Raw genomic sequence first — 16484 nt, forward strand, 5'->3', positions numbered from 1 at the left:
CCAGCAAGAAGAGATAAGTGAGCCTACACTTTTATTGGATGATGAGGACGGGGCATTTGTGTGCTCATTACATACAAAATCAGTAGACACATTGCAACCCTTTGTATTGGTTTAAAACTACCATTATCTTTAGTTCTGGCTGAGAGTTAAAAACCATCACAATTGAGTTGAGGAAAAGGAGAAGTCATGAAAGACTGATTATCATCGCCCCTGGAGATCAGACAGCACATCACCAGGTTAGTTAAAAATCAAACATTAAAGTTAAAAAATAAATAATCCACTGGCATGGTTAAATCATTAAAGGAAGACATCGCACATATAGGGGAAAAATGGTTTAAAATCTGTCAGTGTGGGACATTCATACTTTGTAACGTTGCATCTGCGGTCCCAATTTGGCAAAAGGAAGAACATTTTTACTAGTTTGCTACAATATCAGCACACATACTGCACAGTGAGGGAGCCATTTTAAAAACATTCTTAGTTATCAAGTACTAAAACCCATGGAAGAAGGGGACTTAGTCCAAGGTGTCGTTAAGTTCAGGTATAGCAGCTGAGGTGAGAGGAAGTTGGCTACATTAGCTAAAAGCTACATTTTGTTGGAGTACGTTCAGTTCATTAATAATCAATCATCAGGACTTGTATAAGTTCTAACGATGTGAATTTCCTCTTCTGTGCAAATCTGAGGGAAGATGCCGAGGAGACCGTACTGTTCAGCTGTCAGAATGTCGTACCCTTAGTTGTTTTAGGAAGAAACAAAGTGTCTTGCTGCATGTTCCTCTAATGTAAATCCAGCCTCGATTGAGCGGAGCTTAAAACAGCCCTGTGTCTCGCTTCCCTGCTCAGTTCAGATAGCTAGTGTTGTACTGGAAGGAAGCCATCTGGACCCGATTGCGCAGCCTCTGGACCTCCAGATCCTGGAAATGGTCGTCCTCATCGTTCTGGATTATGATCTTCTGCAGTTCACCAATCTCACGCTCCATCCTGGAACGCAGCTCTCTCTTCATCTTCAGCAGAGCCTGCAAAACAATGGGAATAGTGAAGGTTCTTCACTAAAATTGTTACAATTTTAGGAGTTTTTGTGACAGCGGTAATAAGTAGTTTAAGAGTTGTTTTTTTTTTTTACCTTTTCTTGAGCTTTTTTCCGAACCTGGATCTCCTGCCGCTCTTGGGAAAGTTTTTCAGCTAGTAGTAAAAACTGAAAGAGAGTAGGCACATTATAGCTCCATTTTTAAAACAATACAAAAATGTGTGCGACTTCCTGGTTCTTATATAGGCCCGTGTGTGTGTGTGTGTGTGTGTGTGTGTGTGTGTGTGTGTCCTACTTGGTCCTTGTAGTAGTTCTCCATGGACTTGATCTGGTCCTGGTGTCGTCTCTGATGTTCCAGCCGCTGCTCCCTGGCGTAGGCTTTCTGCTCTCTCAACCGGACCTTCTGTAGCTCCAATCCCTCCTCAAACAGCTGGCGAAACATCTATACACACACACACACACATATATACAACCACAAATCAGGCTTGCCACGTTAGTCGTGTTCAGTGTTACACGGTAGTTGGGCAGACACCAAATACTTGGCCACTGCATAATACATTAATTTTTTTTTAAAAAAGATGAAAAGATAAATATTGAATTCAGGTAATCATTAGTTGCTTTCTTAGTCCTCGAACTGGAATGCCAAGTTATGAATGGCCTTCACCACCCACCCTCTCCTCCTTGGTGCGCGCCCTCATCAGGCGGGCACGGTGCTGGACGTGGTAGTCGCTGTGGTACTTCTTGGCGCGTGCTATCTGCTGCCTCTGTTCCCTCAGTCTGTTCTGGGTCGACTTCTGCTGCTGGATACGCTCTTTGAAGTCCCTCTGGGAGATAAACATGTTTAAGCTTGTAACTGGCCAGCTTGGTGTGCCGAATGCTGTGTCCAGAACAGGCAGGTAAAGTCCATCTGCATGTGGGTGCATGCCAGTGTGTGCCTAGTGTTGTGTACTTGTTTAAGTAATGTGATTACACTCTCAACATCCATTGTAAGGTCACTTCTGACGGGACCTTTTGAATGTGCGTTTATGTGTTGATGCTCACCAGGCGCCTGTTGTGGTCCTGCTTTTTGCGGATTATCTCCACCAGTAGGTCATGTTTCCTCTGTGCTTCCTCCACCTGGCAGACAAGCAGGCGTTTACATATTCATCAAACCATCCATCCACAAAATCACACATTCCAGATTTTTATGTCAGACGCACACATGAGCAGAGCTGGTCGCCGCGGTCCTACCTGGCTGGAGAGTTTGCTGCGGCGCTGGCTGTGAGGGGATGACAGGGCATGCAGTCTGTCCACCTGCTGCTCCCACATCTGACCCAGGGCATGGGGGGAGATGTGAAGGTGGGGCAATTCCTCCAGGAGCACAGGGAGGAGCTCATTCTCCTTCACCTTCACTGGAGAGGGAGAGGGGGGGCTTTTAAAACGCTATATAAAATCGGATGTATTATCATTATTATTAGAAAGTGCTGTTGCCAGATCAGACTGAAATCAAGTTGGAAGAGAGAGAGGGTCAAACGGGAGTGTTTTGCAAGGAGCAGTGAGAAAGTAGCTAAAGACATACTGATGGATCCAAGGATTCTAATAGAAGGAGCACAGGATTTGCTTTTAGTATACCAGTCTTAAAAGTCTCTGTTAAAAGATCAATTACAGTGGATAGAAGAGTTACTAATGAAAAAGGTTATTCTTTGTACAGATTTGTGGTCATCAATGTCATTGCACTCATTTACATCTCTGTCTTTTTATAGCTCCTCCAGTTTCAGATAGTCATTTTAACGTAGAAATATGGTACTTTACTTCCAAAAATCTCCAAAATTCTATAGTAAAAATGTTTCATTTTCATTATGGGTGCAGTCAGTGATGTCCTGTACTCAAATATATTGGTAATTGTCTGGAATTATGGAGCAAAGTCTTCTTATAGCACCTCATGTTTCTGGGATTTTACTTAGAAAAATGGAGCAAAATAGTTTTTTAGCACCTCGACTTTCAGATTTGAAGTCATTTTACGGTAGAAATGTGGGACACTTACTTTGTGAAATCTCAATGTATACAGTAAAAATGTTCGTTGTTATTTCTTGAAAATATAATCCTTAAGTCTTATGTGTATCTTACCGCTAACTTTGCTAAGACCGTCGCTCCGCGCCGTTTAATACATTTACCAAAAGTACTAGTATATGAGTGCGCTACAATTTCAGCGTCGGATGATTTTACCACGGAGATCTGAGTGTCGGCTGGCTTGACGGCAGTTAATTCAGCCAGTGCACATCATGGATGTATTAAGTCAGAGAACAAACAGAGGTGCACATACCTCTGTTTAGTTCCGGTGTTCAATATTCCTAAACGTATTTTTTTCACCAAAGAACGATGGTCACGAATTGCCTTGGTTAGTTCATCTTAGTTATCGGTGTTAGCTAGTTCATCCAGCTAGTTCATAGTAATGACTATGTAGCAACATAGATAGGCCGTATCCACAACTGAGCCTGCACAGCTCCAACCAGGCTTGCGTTCTCGAGTGCTCATGGTAACAACAGTGGAGACTGTCGGCGAGTCGGGGACATCAGAGGTGGAGGTCGGAGAGCTGACAAACGGAGCTTAGTTAGATCCATAGACAGTGTATATAAGGTTAGATCAGGATCAATCTGAGAAAATGGTTCGAGTTTGTGCCTTTCCAAATTGCGGCAACAAAATGAAGAAATATTTGTGCTTGAGCTTTCACCGTCTACCCTACCGCAACCGGGAGACTTTAAAGTTGTGGCTGGTTGCACTTCAGCTTGATGTGCAAACTCCCTTGCGAACATTACGTGAGAGAGATTACCGTGTTTGCAGCGAACATTTTGATGAGGACGACTTCACCGAAAAGAGCGTCAAGGCCCGGTATCTGAAGGCAAATGCCATTCCAAAAGCGAAAAGAACAGCTGCAGACAAATTGGAGGTAACGTCTTTGTGATTTCTTATTATGATTTCCCTTGGTAGTCTCGGAACATAGCTACATGTATACACATGGGGCTTTTCATATGAGACATTTATGTGATTATTTTCTGTGTATTTCTATGTGATACGTTTCTGGCCTGCTTTAACCTTGCATATTACATTTTGTTCGTGTGCTGTCTTTACGAGAGAATACTCGACGTGCAAGGAAAAGTTTGTGGTAGCCTAGGTGTTGGGGGAGGGGAGGTGTTTGATAGCCAACAGTCCAGGCGAACTCTGATGAACAGTGTTGTCAAAGCCCGTCTACGGAAAGCCATTTCACTCCCGAGAGACGAAGTCCCTCCCCTTCCGGTGGACCTCATGGTACCTTACCGTGCATTCCAAGCAAGGGGGTAAGCTTCTCCTCGGACCGCGAACCTCCTATGGCGCCATTTTGATGCTAATAAGCCATCACCTCCCGTTAGCATTCCATTGACTGCCATTCATTTTGGCGCCACTTTGACAGCGAATAACTTTACATCCTAAGCGTTTAAAGACTCTATTTGTCCATTGTTTATTTCTAAAGAAACACGACAATGTATAAAAGGCTCCATTACCTTGTACCTCACGTTATGGCTCCGTAGCAGACATTTTTGTAAAAATAGGCTAACGATTGTGTCATAACCACGCGCCTTACTGTCGCATAGTAGAGGAATTACCGTACAGTACAGGAGAAGCGCGCAGGCAGTTTCGTCTCACATTAGCTGTTTAAGTGTAATTACTAATGTTAACTAGCATTTTAGTTAGCAATAATTAGCCTGTGTCTATGTTATCTCATTAAATATACCTACGCGCTCTGTGTCTGCAAGATTCGGAATGATTGAGATTTCTCTTGGCACAGCTACCAGAAGACTTACAACTTTCAGACACGTTGCTCACAGCACATTTACGTCGTCTCTCTCAGTTGGAGGCTGCGCAGTAACGCTAGCCATCACCGGAAAAGTGCTTCTAATGGCCTTCACTGGTCTCTGTCCAGAGCAACGGTATCTGTTGGTCCATTATATATATGTCAATGGCGTTCATGGACATCGGAAAAATGTTTTTCCGAGTGAAAACGTCATCATTCACGTCCCTTCCTGTGGGAATCAGAGGTGGGAAACTCGGGCCAGATTTTGCTAACCGAGTTTCCCAGTTGGTGACGCGTTGGTGACAACTGACGTTTGATGTAGGCGAATTTGGTTCACTGAACATATTTCAATGACAAGAAACGTATTTATTGTGGACAAACGCCTCTGCTGAGAAACATACACAGACATAACATGTTTCAAATTATTCATAAATAGGCGTGTGTATAAAAAAAAACACCTTATCCGTGTCCTTTCCCGTTCGTTGTCCTGCAGATAACACAAACACCTGACGATGTGCTGTTTGTATGCTCACATAAGAAAACAGCAGCAAATTATTGTGGCCTCCATGTTTTCACCAGGTTTTCACATACCTGATGCTCTAGGCTACCCCCAACAGTTGGTGGCAGTCATGCTTGAAGTTGTTATGCCAAACGCCAATATAACAGAAGAAGAAGAACACACATCCCGACATGTGAACGCTGGTAGTCGGAAAAACAACGTAATCACGGGGGCGGTCCCTGTCATTCCGAGGTGGCATGAACGCGCCATTAATTCGGGAAAAAATATGAACGGTAGTGAACGGGGAGAGGCAAATTATGTTTTGATCCCGTTTGAATTGAGCCATGGATTACAAATATGATGTTAGTCAATTTAAAAGATTATTTTTCAAACAAAGAAAGTCTCAGTTATCCGTAGGTTTGTCATATGACCACTTAGTTTTGTGTGAAACCGCTCAGTGAACTACATCTCTCGTCTCACACAATTGACGTCACCTAGCTTGATGCTCAATTTGCTCACTAGCTAGCTAGCTTAGCTCTGTTCCACAACACATGTAACGTTATTTTACCTGATGTGTTTTATCCAGTGAAGTGTTTTCAGCAAATAAGCAAAAGAACAAGCAAGATCCGCTGCTCATGTGAGTAACGTTACATCCCCGATACGATACACACAGATATCGTAGCTTCAGTGAGACGTCATCCATGTGACAATGAAGTGTGTAGTCTTTCTAAATTACGTATTTTCACAGTTTTATACTTCAACAGTTTAACAATAAACTGAGACTTTCTTCAGTTGAAAAATGATCTTTTAAATTGACAAACATATTTGTAATCCATGGCTCAATTCAAACGGGATCAAAAAATAATTTGCCTCTCCATTCACTCCCATTCATATTTTTTCATGTCAGAGTGAATTTTTCGGCGTGGTCTTTAAAACATTAGCAAACCTCTTTCTAGCACGTGTATTGACAGGGAGAGCCTAAAGGTGCTTACACACCAACTAGACGGCCGACTGTCGGCAGAAAAGGCAGTCGGACTGATCAGTCGGGTCCCCGAGGTCCAAAAAAATGCCTCAAAACACACTGAGGCGACGCCGACTTGAGCGTACCATCTGCGCGTGCGCGAAACGTAATACATCTCCATAGCAGCAGGCGGCGCTGCTCTGTATTGTTTCCATTAACAGTCTGATTGTTTACCAGAAAATGAAAACCGGCAGCTGATTGGACGAACACGTCACGTGGGTCTTTTTTCTCCGGAAATTCACAGCCAGACTGTCATGGCGGCTTGTTCAGATTACTCATATTGTACTAAAATAGTTCACCGAAACGTGTTTCTGAAAACATTTTAAGCGAGAAATAGGCCATGCAGTTGCTGAATCTGTCTTCATTTCAGATCGACAAGTCAGATTTTGAAAGGCTCATCTGCTCGCCATTTCCGGGTGAGTCCCGACTGTCCTGTCTCCGACTGAGCATGTCGGGTCGGCCAAAATGAAGGCCGACGGACGACGGCACGAAACGCACCGAACAGACTCGAGTCACCGACCTCGCCAGACTGTCCGACTGCCGATAATCGGCTTGGTGTGTCAGCTCTCTAACCTGTCAGCTGTGCTGTCGATGCCTCCAGAGAACAAAGGAAGTGACTCAGAGCTTGCCGTAAAGCAGTATCTCCGGTCGTACGGTGTGTATGACGTCGTTGACATTTTAAAAGGCTTTTTAAAACGAAAAAGCCCCTTTTAAAAAAAATTCTACTGCAACCAGTTCAGAAGCCGGAAGTAAAGAGAGTGGAACTTTTCCCTTATTAGAAATTCTTTGGTGTTGCCAACTCTTTTCCAATGAAAGTAGCTAGCACCAGCTCCATAAGTCGCTAAAAGTAGCTAGATGACGTCATGCGCTCATTTACATATTTGTGACGTCATTACGCCCAGGACCAGGCCAGCTCAGCAGCGTCTTTCTCCCGTTGCGTCCCGCTGTCTCTTCTACCCACACTGGCCCCCGCACCCTGTCCCTTCCAAGGGGGTAAGCGAGCACCCGCAAAGCGTACCTCCTATGGAGACTTTTTGCATTTTAAAATGTTCCGTGACATACAAAACAGTCGTTGTAAACAACGTGAAAAGGAAAACAGAATGCCACCTCCCTCCAATTACCCACCCACCCCTCAACCCACGCAGTTCAGGTCCGAAGCAGACGGGGACATCCTGCGCAGAACATAACAAGGCAAAAGAGTGATTCTGAGCCCCATAACCTGAAATCCCCAATAACCAACAGGGACCCCCAGTGTCCCCGACCCCCAGAACAACAGATCAGTCCAACATCAGAGCAAATACAACACAAACAGGCCAACGGGATGGCAGCATCGCATGCTCAAGGCACAGCACTCGAAAAAACAAACAAACAAAACAAAAAACTGTACTGCCATACGGGTAGTCATGATAACAAAAGAAGAGACACTTTGGAAAAGCCAAAACATAAGATCCCAGTCCTGGCAAGGCATGACCAGGGGCGGCAACACTAGTCACGCCAGCCAAGGCTAGTAGAGTCTTTAAAGTAATGTAAAAACACCAAAAGCCAAAAGAAAAACTTGCGGTAACATTACCAAAGGGAGGGTTAAGGTAACAATAGCAGCTTGTAGCTATGAGTCTTGAAACCGTCTTACCAGAACAGTACATCACGAAGCCAGGGGGTTAGCATGCACTAGCATGTTGGGAGCTAACAGTGGACCATTGCCGAAGGCTATCAAGCTACATTAGGCCCTCGTGAGGGCAAGAAACTAGTAAAAAAAAAAAACAGCTGTTCGGGCAGTATTGAAGCATCTGTTATGTTGCCAGGTGAAATCAGTCCTCTGTGGGTCGGTGCTGAGCGGAAATGAGGTCCTGGGCAGCCTCGGTTTTAGGGTCACGGTTTTCGGTTCTGTACAGTTCTTGTTGTTTTTTCTTTTAATCTTTAACACTATGATATGATACAGCTAAAATTAGCATATTGAATGCAGGTTGCACAATGCTTGCACACAGTGGCAGTTCTATCTATTGTTTTATTTCCGCTGTCATCATAGGTAACATGAAATCCAAAATTACCAATCACCAGACTTGTACGACGCTGGCACATCCTCCAACTCCGGGCAGCCTTCCTTATCTCTCCCACTTGCCATTTCTACACGTGACGTGACCTGCAGCACTCCACACTCCACTTGAGGAGTGCTCGGCTCACCGCCTCTCAAAATCTGACGAAAATGACCTTTGTCGATCAAAAAAAACAGACAAATTCAGCAACTGTATGGCCTATTTCTCGCTTAAAATGTTTTCAGAAACACATTTTGGTTAACTATTTACGTAAAATACGAGATCGTATTCAGAACGAGATGCCATTAGAGTCTGTTTTGAAATTTCGGGAGCAGCCAGACCCACTTGACGCGTTCGTCCAATCAGCTGCCATGTGTTGCGTTCGTCACGTTCATCCCCCTCGTCATTTCCGGTAAGTGTTTAAACATAAGTGTCAAAAGTGGGCACTATGGCAGTAAGTGGTTAGTGCACATTAGCAGTGTACTGACGAACCGAACAGTTCTGATGTTCTTTCATGAACCGTGCCACCCCTACCACGAAGCCTTCGAGCCTCGCGCACAACCAACTCCCGAGTCTGGAATCTGTAGAACCGCAACACGACAATTCAAGGTTTTTCATCGGGGCCCAGCCTCAGGTTTGCCGTTCGGTTAGCTCTTTCCAGTTCCGGAGCTGAGTCCAGTATTTGTTCGCCAAGGACCTCAGCCAGGAGTGAGGGAGAAAAAAAACTGTCGGTTGTGCATCTACGATGTTCTCAGGGAGGCCGACAATTCTTACGTTATATCGTCGGTGTCTACATTCAGGATCGAGGAGTTTAGCATGTAGCTTAGCGTCCACCTCAGACACCACAGCTAGCTTAGCCTCCACATTCTTCATGCCCTGGCTCGTGGTATTGGCAAATGACTCCAGTGACGAAAGACTCTGGACACTATCTAATCTTGCCTCAAGTTTGGAAAGCGCCACATTGAGTTTGGCTTGGAAGAATGACTTGAACTCAGTCAAAAGTGAAGCCCCTTTACTTTACATCTGAAGCGTTTAAAGACTTTATTTGTCCATTGTTTATTTCTAAAGAAACACGACAATGTATAAAAGACTCCATTACCATGTATCTCACGTTATGGCTCCGTAGCAGACGTTTTTTATAAAAATAGGCTAACGATTGTGTCATAACCACGCGACTCTGTTTAATTACTAATGTTAACTAGCATTTTAGTTAGCAATAATTAGCCTGTGCCTATGTTATCTCCTTACATATACCTACGCTCTCCGTCTCTGCAAGATTGGGAATGATTGAGATTTCTCTTGGCACAGCTACCAGAAGACTTACAACTTTCAGACAGGTTGCTCACGTCACATCTACGTCTTCAAGCTCAGTTGGAGGCTGCGCAGTAACGCTCAGCCCTCACCGGAAAAGTGCTTCTAATAGACTTCACTGTCCATTAATTTTACGGTCTATTGTCCCTTCTCCCCTTTCTACCTGCCTGCGCACTGTGCGCAGTGCTGCTGCACATGAGGAGAGAGGGGAGGGGCTGCTCCTCTGCTCCTCAGTCACATAACAGAAGAGAGAGGTGACTGTTTTGGCGGCCACAGGAGAAAAATACCTTGCATGCTCGCTGGACAATACTGGCGTGTTTTCTACAGAAAGTCGCTGTCTTTTCTACAGAAAGTCACCAGATTTGTCGCTAGTCACTTTAGTGAAAAAAAAGTCGTTAAGGGGGTCTGAAAAGTCACTAAATCTAGCGACAAAATCGCTAAGGTGGCAACACTGCTGGTGAAAGCTCGTCCTTCTCAGTTGATTAGGACTGGCAAATTCGATTCCTTCGTGTTATTCTGTGTCACTCACTAAACCTTTCCTGGTTGTGCGAGTCGCTTGAGTCTTTTGAGTCAGTATAGACCTTTTTCACGGCAGACATGTTGACATGTCATAGTAGAAAAGAAACGGGTGTATCCAAAAACTATGAATGATGGCTGCATTCCACTTAGGAGAGGCCCTGGTATTGTACATGCTGACTCACTGAAATAGCTTTCTGGGACACTTGATGGAATGGAGCCATCGTTAAGGTTATCAATTTCAGCTGTGCTTTTCCTACTATGACAAGTCAAAATGTCTGCTGTGAAAAAGGCCGTTGCTAAATCGCCAAGGAAACTCAATTAGGGCTGCAACTAACGATTATTTTAATAATCAATTCATCTGTTGATTATTTTTTCGATGAATCGGATAAAAAAACTAAAAACATAAATTTACATCAACTCAATACATACTTGCATACATACTTGTTTTAGTTGATAGTTGTGTAAAGGTAAGTAACCCAAAGAGCAGATACAGACAACACACACACACACACACACACACGTTCACTTGAAGCTTATTCATTAAATTATTACCACCATTGTAGTAAGTGCAAGTTAAGTTCATTTGTACACCACATTTAAACACAGCTTAAGATGACCAAGTGCTATAAAAGAACTTTAAAATGAAATTAAAAAGTACAACATACACAAATATATTTGTCAACAATAACTGATATGGGTCAAAGCACAGAATATATACATAACAATAGATTGAAAAATTAATGCGACAAAAAAGGCGAGTGAATAAAAACTTTAGTCTTTAGTCTTGCAAATTATACCACCCCTGCTTTACTACTGTTATTAAAGAGCTAACGCTAGCTTGTCATGCTAGTCAAGCTGGATAACGAGTAAATACCACACTAGCACCAGAAGAGCTACTGGAGGGACGTTACGTTCCTTACTTCAAAACGGAACAAAAGTAGGATTCTGTAGTGACTTTACCCTGCTGTTGAACTCCCTTCCTCCTCATCAAGGACTCCAACATGTGATGCTGAATCATCACCGTGGTGCGCTTGTGCCATGCCATGTCGCTTTTGCTTATCTTGCAATTAACATGTTTTCGATTTATTTAGTGTGAAATGCTCCCACACCTTGGATGACTTAGGTCGTACTGATTTCTCTGCCTCCGCCATGTGTTTCAGAACAACGTTACGGGTCTCTCTCCGTATTTCCACTCTGCTCTTTTTTCTTTTCTTTCGCGCTACTCTGCTCTGCTCTGTGCTCAACTCAATTTATTTTTTTTATCTCCGCGACTGAGTGGCCTATTGATACAACGAATTGATAATGAAATTTGTTGCCAACTTTTTTAATAATCTAATTTTATCGATTCGTTGTTGCAGCCCTAAACTCAATCCTATTATTACTGTCATGCATTAAAACCTGTGCACCCACTCGCCACCTCATGCAGCTGCTCACAGGAGAGCCATTTAGTCATGGAAAAGAAAGCATTAACTTAGTGTAGCCTAAGCAATATATAGGCTTTCAATGTACAGTAGACCGAATTATTATTTTTTTTTTTAAATCAATCAACCTAATTTTGATATGCTACATCTATACACCAAACCTATAAGCATGTTATTTCAGAAGTGAAAGAATGTCTTTTGTTGTGGATTTGCTTTTCACCCTGACTCGAGGAGAGACTTCACTCGCTCGTCTGCTACAGATCCACTCATGACAACGTAGCCGGCTGATGCGCGTGACTGAGTCATGACTTATGAGGACTCATGAGTCCTATGGTCTGCAAGCTTGCAATGTTTTCGGCTCGGAGTCTGCGGGTCGGGAAGTTCCTATAACCTGTCTTGGACTGTCTCTCTGCTCACTCAGACGCTTGAGTTGACTTGTGGAGTTATGGTTGCCTACGAAATTGTAAGTTATAAAGCTTTTGGCAGCTAAGATGGCTAGGACTAGTAGTAGCTAATGTTGAAAGAGGTTTGTGTGTGGCGCTGTTATTATTTTAGGTTGTAGTAGGACTCAACTGATCCGAGTAAATGATACTAGAGACTTGCGACTCATGAGTCAATTTAAAGACTCGGTGAAAGATCTGAGTGAATCACGACTCAAACTGATTTACAGTTGGCTGACACCACACTTGGCTGTGCAGGCTCTGTTGTGATGTCAGACCACGGCCTATCTACATAGTCATTACTATGGACATAACCATGGCAATTCATAACCATCATTTTTTGGTGGGAAAAATCAATTTTGGAATATTGGATTGTATGAGTTCACCAGTCGACTTGTGTGGACTTCACCGGAACTAAACAGAGGTATGTGCACCTCTGTGTGTTCTCTTAATACATCCATGATCACAATAGCGAATAGTGATAGCAATCATCAACAAAAAATGTTTTAAATTGTATCGACAATAAACATGCCTCAAGGTTGTATGGTGCCTGGATGCAGCCTCAAAAAGAAGAGAGGGAAGCGAGTAGATGTGAGCCACCACCGATTACCAACAGATGTTGAACGGTGTACACAATGGCTCCGAATGATAAAACACCCAACTCTGTCTCTGATTGGCTAGTACTTGTTGCTTTGGTTGGTTGGATTGGTTAGGATTAGGCATGATGATTGAGATTAGTAAGGAGGGGGGGGGGTCGTACCTTCACCATCATAGGAAAACACATATCTCGTGCCCAGATTCTTCCAAAACCCGGTAGCTCGTGCCGTGGAGTGGTGCGTTTCAAACGGCTGTCTACAAGAAGTTAGAGCTAAGCTAATAATTTCTAGCTAATTGTCTTCGATCAGAATAACGTTTTAAGTTGTATCGACAACAAACATGCCTCAAGGTTGTATGGTGCCTGGATGCAGCCTCAAAAAGAAGAGAGGGAAGCGAGTAGGCATGAGCCACCACCGATTACCAACAGATGTTGAACGGTGTACACAATGGCTCCGAATGATAAAACACCCCAAATATGACGAGAACACACCGACAAAAGTACTGGGAAGTCTTCGGGTATGCTCTTGGCATTTTGCAGAAGATGACTACATTAGGGACATGAAGTCAGAGATGTTGGGATGTACCATCAAGAAAGTGCTGAAGACTTCTGCTGTGCCCACTGTCGATATCGGCCGTGGCCAGGGAGAGCCCCGGGAGAAGCAAGACCAAATGGAGGCAAGCAGATTTTAGCTAACGTTGGTTACAATGAATGCATAGCTAAAAGTCCCTATTGTGTCTGCTCGTACTGAGATGGTTTACAGTAGGGCTGCACGATATGAGGAAGATATCTAATTGCGATTATTTTGACTGATATTGCGATATGATTCACGATATTGGAGGGAATGATCGTTTTTGTATCATTATTCTCATTTTCATTGAAAATTATTAACATTGAAAGAAATTAAAAATGATTATAATTTTTGCGAGGATCTGTACCAAGCAAAGATTTTTTTCTTTAGTCTGTAGGATACGGTTTGTAGGCCGGGACATCTCTGCAGCACCACAATACTTAATTCAGACTGGTTTGACACATATTTTGCCATTAACAAATATTGCGCCCCCCCCCCCTGCAATTTGGATATTGCACTAGTCCATATTGCGATTGCGATACAATTGCGATTAATTGTGCAGCCCTAGTTTACAGGTACAACTGCTAATCATTATTTTACACACATCGTAGACGGAAGAACAAACTGCCAGTACTGCCACTGTGTGTGTAACGTTAGCCGCTTCATCAGCCACAGTCAAGGTGGGCGGCTCGTTCCAGAGGTAAGACCTGGCTATAATGTTAGAAACAAACGGGAATTGGAACTACACAGAGACTAGAAATCCAAGCTGAAATAGCCTGTTTTTCTTCTTTCTTGCTTCCAACTACGGGTCTGGATGCAGAAAGAACAACAGATTTGCAGCTGTGAGTAGTGTTGTTTTTGGCGGCCTGTTTTAATTTTAGTTTTAGTCTTTGTGTCAAGCTGTCATTTTAGGTTTTATTAGTTTTAGTCACGTTTATACTCTTTTTAGTCTAGTCAAGCTTCAGTCGACTAAAAGTCTGAGCATTTTAGTCTTATTTTAGTCAGAATTATCCATGACTATTATAGTCTAGTTTTTAGACTTGCGTTGCATTTTTTAGACTTTTGCGGTGCATTACCGCCCCCTACTATGTTGGAGTGTGGTCCAGAGTTATTTACTTAGAGTCCAGTGTAATATAGTACATTTTACTATATTACACTGGACTCTAATTTCTTTCAAATAATGGAATATTCTCTCTAACCCAATGCCAAATACATTTAGACTAAGTTCTTCCACTCCAAGGAATTTGTTTTAGCATAGGTTCAATTTTGTAAACCACATTTAGTCTTGTTTTTATTCGTCAACAATATTGCATTATACATTTAATTATAGTCATCGTCACATGACCAGCATTTATGTTGCGTCTCGTCTTCTTCACGTGATAAAGGTTTGTTGACGACGATATTTAGTCATCATTTTCGTTGACGAAAGTAACACTAGCTGCGAGGCAGCTTGTTCAGTCAATATAGCACACACTGAGGAATGTATTGCTCCAATCGACTACACTAACTTTCAACACTAATTGGACATCCACATACAAGGTGGCTAATTTTGCCTTTTAAGATAAAAATGTGGGTATGCAGTAGATAGCACGGTTAGTGGGGGGATATTTTAGTGCCCTGCCATACTACTTTCTGTTTGTAGTAGTTAAAGACTACAATGTTGACTGCAACCAGATGTGTGGTATTTTACAGCTGCATGGCACCTGGGCAGTAATGGACCGGTCACCTGGCCAGGTCAGAAGCACAGGTGAGTCTTCTTGCTGTGTACTACTCAAACTATTTTTGTCCAATACGTTTCTTATGTTCCTCAGCCTGGTGAAGACAGTTTGTCCAGCTGCTGATGTCCTAAAAGTTGTCCAATAGAGTCCACTCTATTATAAATTCAGATTTTTTTTGTTGGTTTTAAAAAAGGTTTGAAAAGGACTAACTACTTTCAACTTAAAAGATTGTTTTGACTTTTTTTTTTTAAATTCACAGGCATTCAAGCAAATGTCCCAGAGACATGCACTGCAACCATGGAGAAGTGAGTCAACAAATAACTTTGATCAGGTTTCCCTAATGTGTTAAGTAAACCATGTAGCTTAACATAAAGGCACACAGTCTGTGATACAGTAGAATACTTCAGAGCTTACTTATACCCCATTTAGTTGCAGTGATGCAGGTTAAACAGCACTGTTGCACCTGCAACAATGTATCCATAGTGGCAACTTGTGTATGTTTCCAGCTCTAGCCATGCTCTATACAACAATTGAGTCATTATCATTTCTCAGCTCTCTTTTCTGCCCCAAAACAGACCAACTCTGCAGCACATTGTGGATGAAGAGGCTATTCTGCAGCTGATGAAGAACTGCCCGATGTGCGACAGAAACTGCCGCTGTATAAAACGCACTCGCAGTCCTTACTTCATAGTCTACCAGAGCTGTTACTACTGCAATTATCAACGCAAGTGGGCCAACCAGCCTGAAGCTAGAAATATGGACATTCGTAACAAGAAACTAAAGCCAACGAACAAGGTGTCTGTAAATGCCAAGGTTCAGTCATCACAGCTTAATAATACAAGCATTTCTGAATCCTCAGTCTGAGTCACAAGACCCATTAGATATCTGAAGAGCCCAATGTAAACTCTTGTCTTTTGAGTCTGAGATTGGGCATGAGCCCAGTTTAAGATGTGCCTTAAGGTGCATCATTCTGCAGTTGGAAATGCTTGCTGATGACAAACAATTCTGTGAAGTGTTCTGTTGAGTTGAAGCTTCAGTCCAAAGTAATAACATTGAACTTGCTAACAAGGAACACAATTAGAGTAAAGCAGTAAAAGAGGTGATGAGCATAGTTTTGTTTGCTAGTATGTGGTGAGAAATACTACACTGAAATATCGTAAGGTGTCATTGTGTTGTGGAAAGTTCAAGCTTAAATACTCATGTGAGTCAAGATAATTAGAAAATGCATTACCGTTTAGGATTTTCTGTCCATAACATCCATAATCAAATTGAAACGCCTTGTTTTATCATTTGAGGCTCAGCTGCAGCTAATCTGAAACTAGCATTCAATTAGGACAGGTAAACCTCTTTTTCTCTTCAATTTCAAACTTGATTTGATCTTTATGCCTTTTGAATTCTAAATTTCAGCCTTCACGTTATCTTGTTGACTTTATATGCTTTTCATACTTTGGTCAAGTGTATCAGCCTGAACCTTAATAAAATACTAAAACAGTAACTTGTACATCATGCAAATAACTTTTA

The 16484-nt window shown here is 42.6% G+C and overlaps 2 protein-coding genes across 4 annotated transcripts; one reads left to right on the forward strand and one right to left on the reverse strand.

The window, feature by feature from the left end:
- Positions 1 to 14: 14 nt before the first annotated feature.
- Positions 15 to 3541, reverse strand: LOC144531130 (centrosomal protein of 95 kDa-like). The gene is made up of 7 exons (XM_078271086.1): positions 3517 to 3541; positions 2258 to 2418; positions 2069 to 2143; positions 1699 to 1851; positions 1323 to 1469; positions 1124 to 1195; positions 15 to 1016 (listed from the first exon to the last, which is right to left on the reverse strand). The coding sequence occupies exons 1-7, from the start codon at positions 3539 to 3541 to the stop codon at positions 840 to 842; spliced, it is 810 nt and encodes a 269-aa protein (XP_078127212.1). The 3' UTR covers positions 15 to 839.
- Positions 3154 to 16458, forward strand: LOC144536411 (uncharacterized). Of its 3 annotated transcripts, XM_078279563.1 has the most exons (5): positions 3157 to 3953; positions 14066 to 14087; positions 14938 to 14992; positions 15223 to 15268; positions 15539 to 16458. In XM_078279563.1, exons 1-5 carry the CDS (start codon positions 3910 to 3912, stop codon positions 15825 to 15827), a joined length of 456 nt encoding a protein of 151 aa, XP_078135689.1. In that variant the 5' UTR covers positions 3157 to 3909; the 3' UTR covers positions 15828 to 16458. The 3 variants fall into 3 exon arrangements, with proteins under 3 accessions (XP_078135671.1, XP_078135689.1, XP_078135680.1); XM_078279545.1 differs by lacking the exon at positions 14066 to 14087 and having other exon boundaries at positions 3154 to 3953; positions 14920 to 14992; XM_078279554.1 differs by lacking the exon at positions 14066 to 14087 and having other exon boundaries at positions 3160 to 3953.
- The last annotated feature ends 26 nt before the right edge of the window (positions 16459 to 16484 follow it).

The sequence above is a fragment of the Sander vitreus genome, chromosome 2 (assembly GCF_031162955.1).
Source record: "Sander vitreus isolate 19-12246 chromosome 2, sanVit1, whole genome shotgun sequence".
NCBI classification, from domain to species: domain Eukaryota; kingdom Metazoa; phylum Chordata; class Actinopteri; order Perciformes; family Percidae; genus Sander; species Sander vitreus.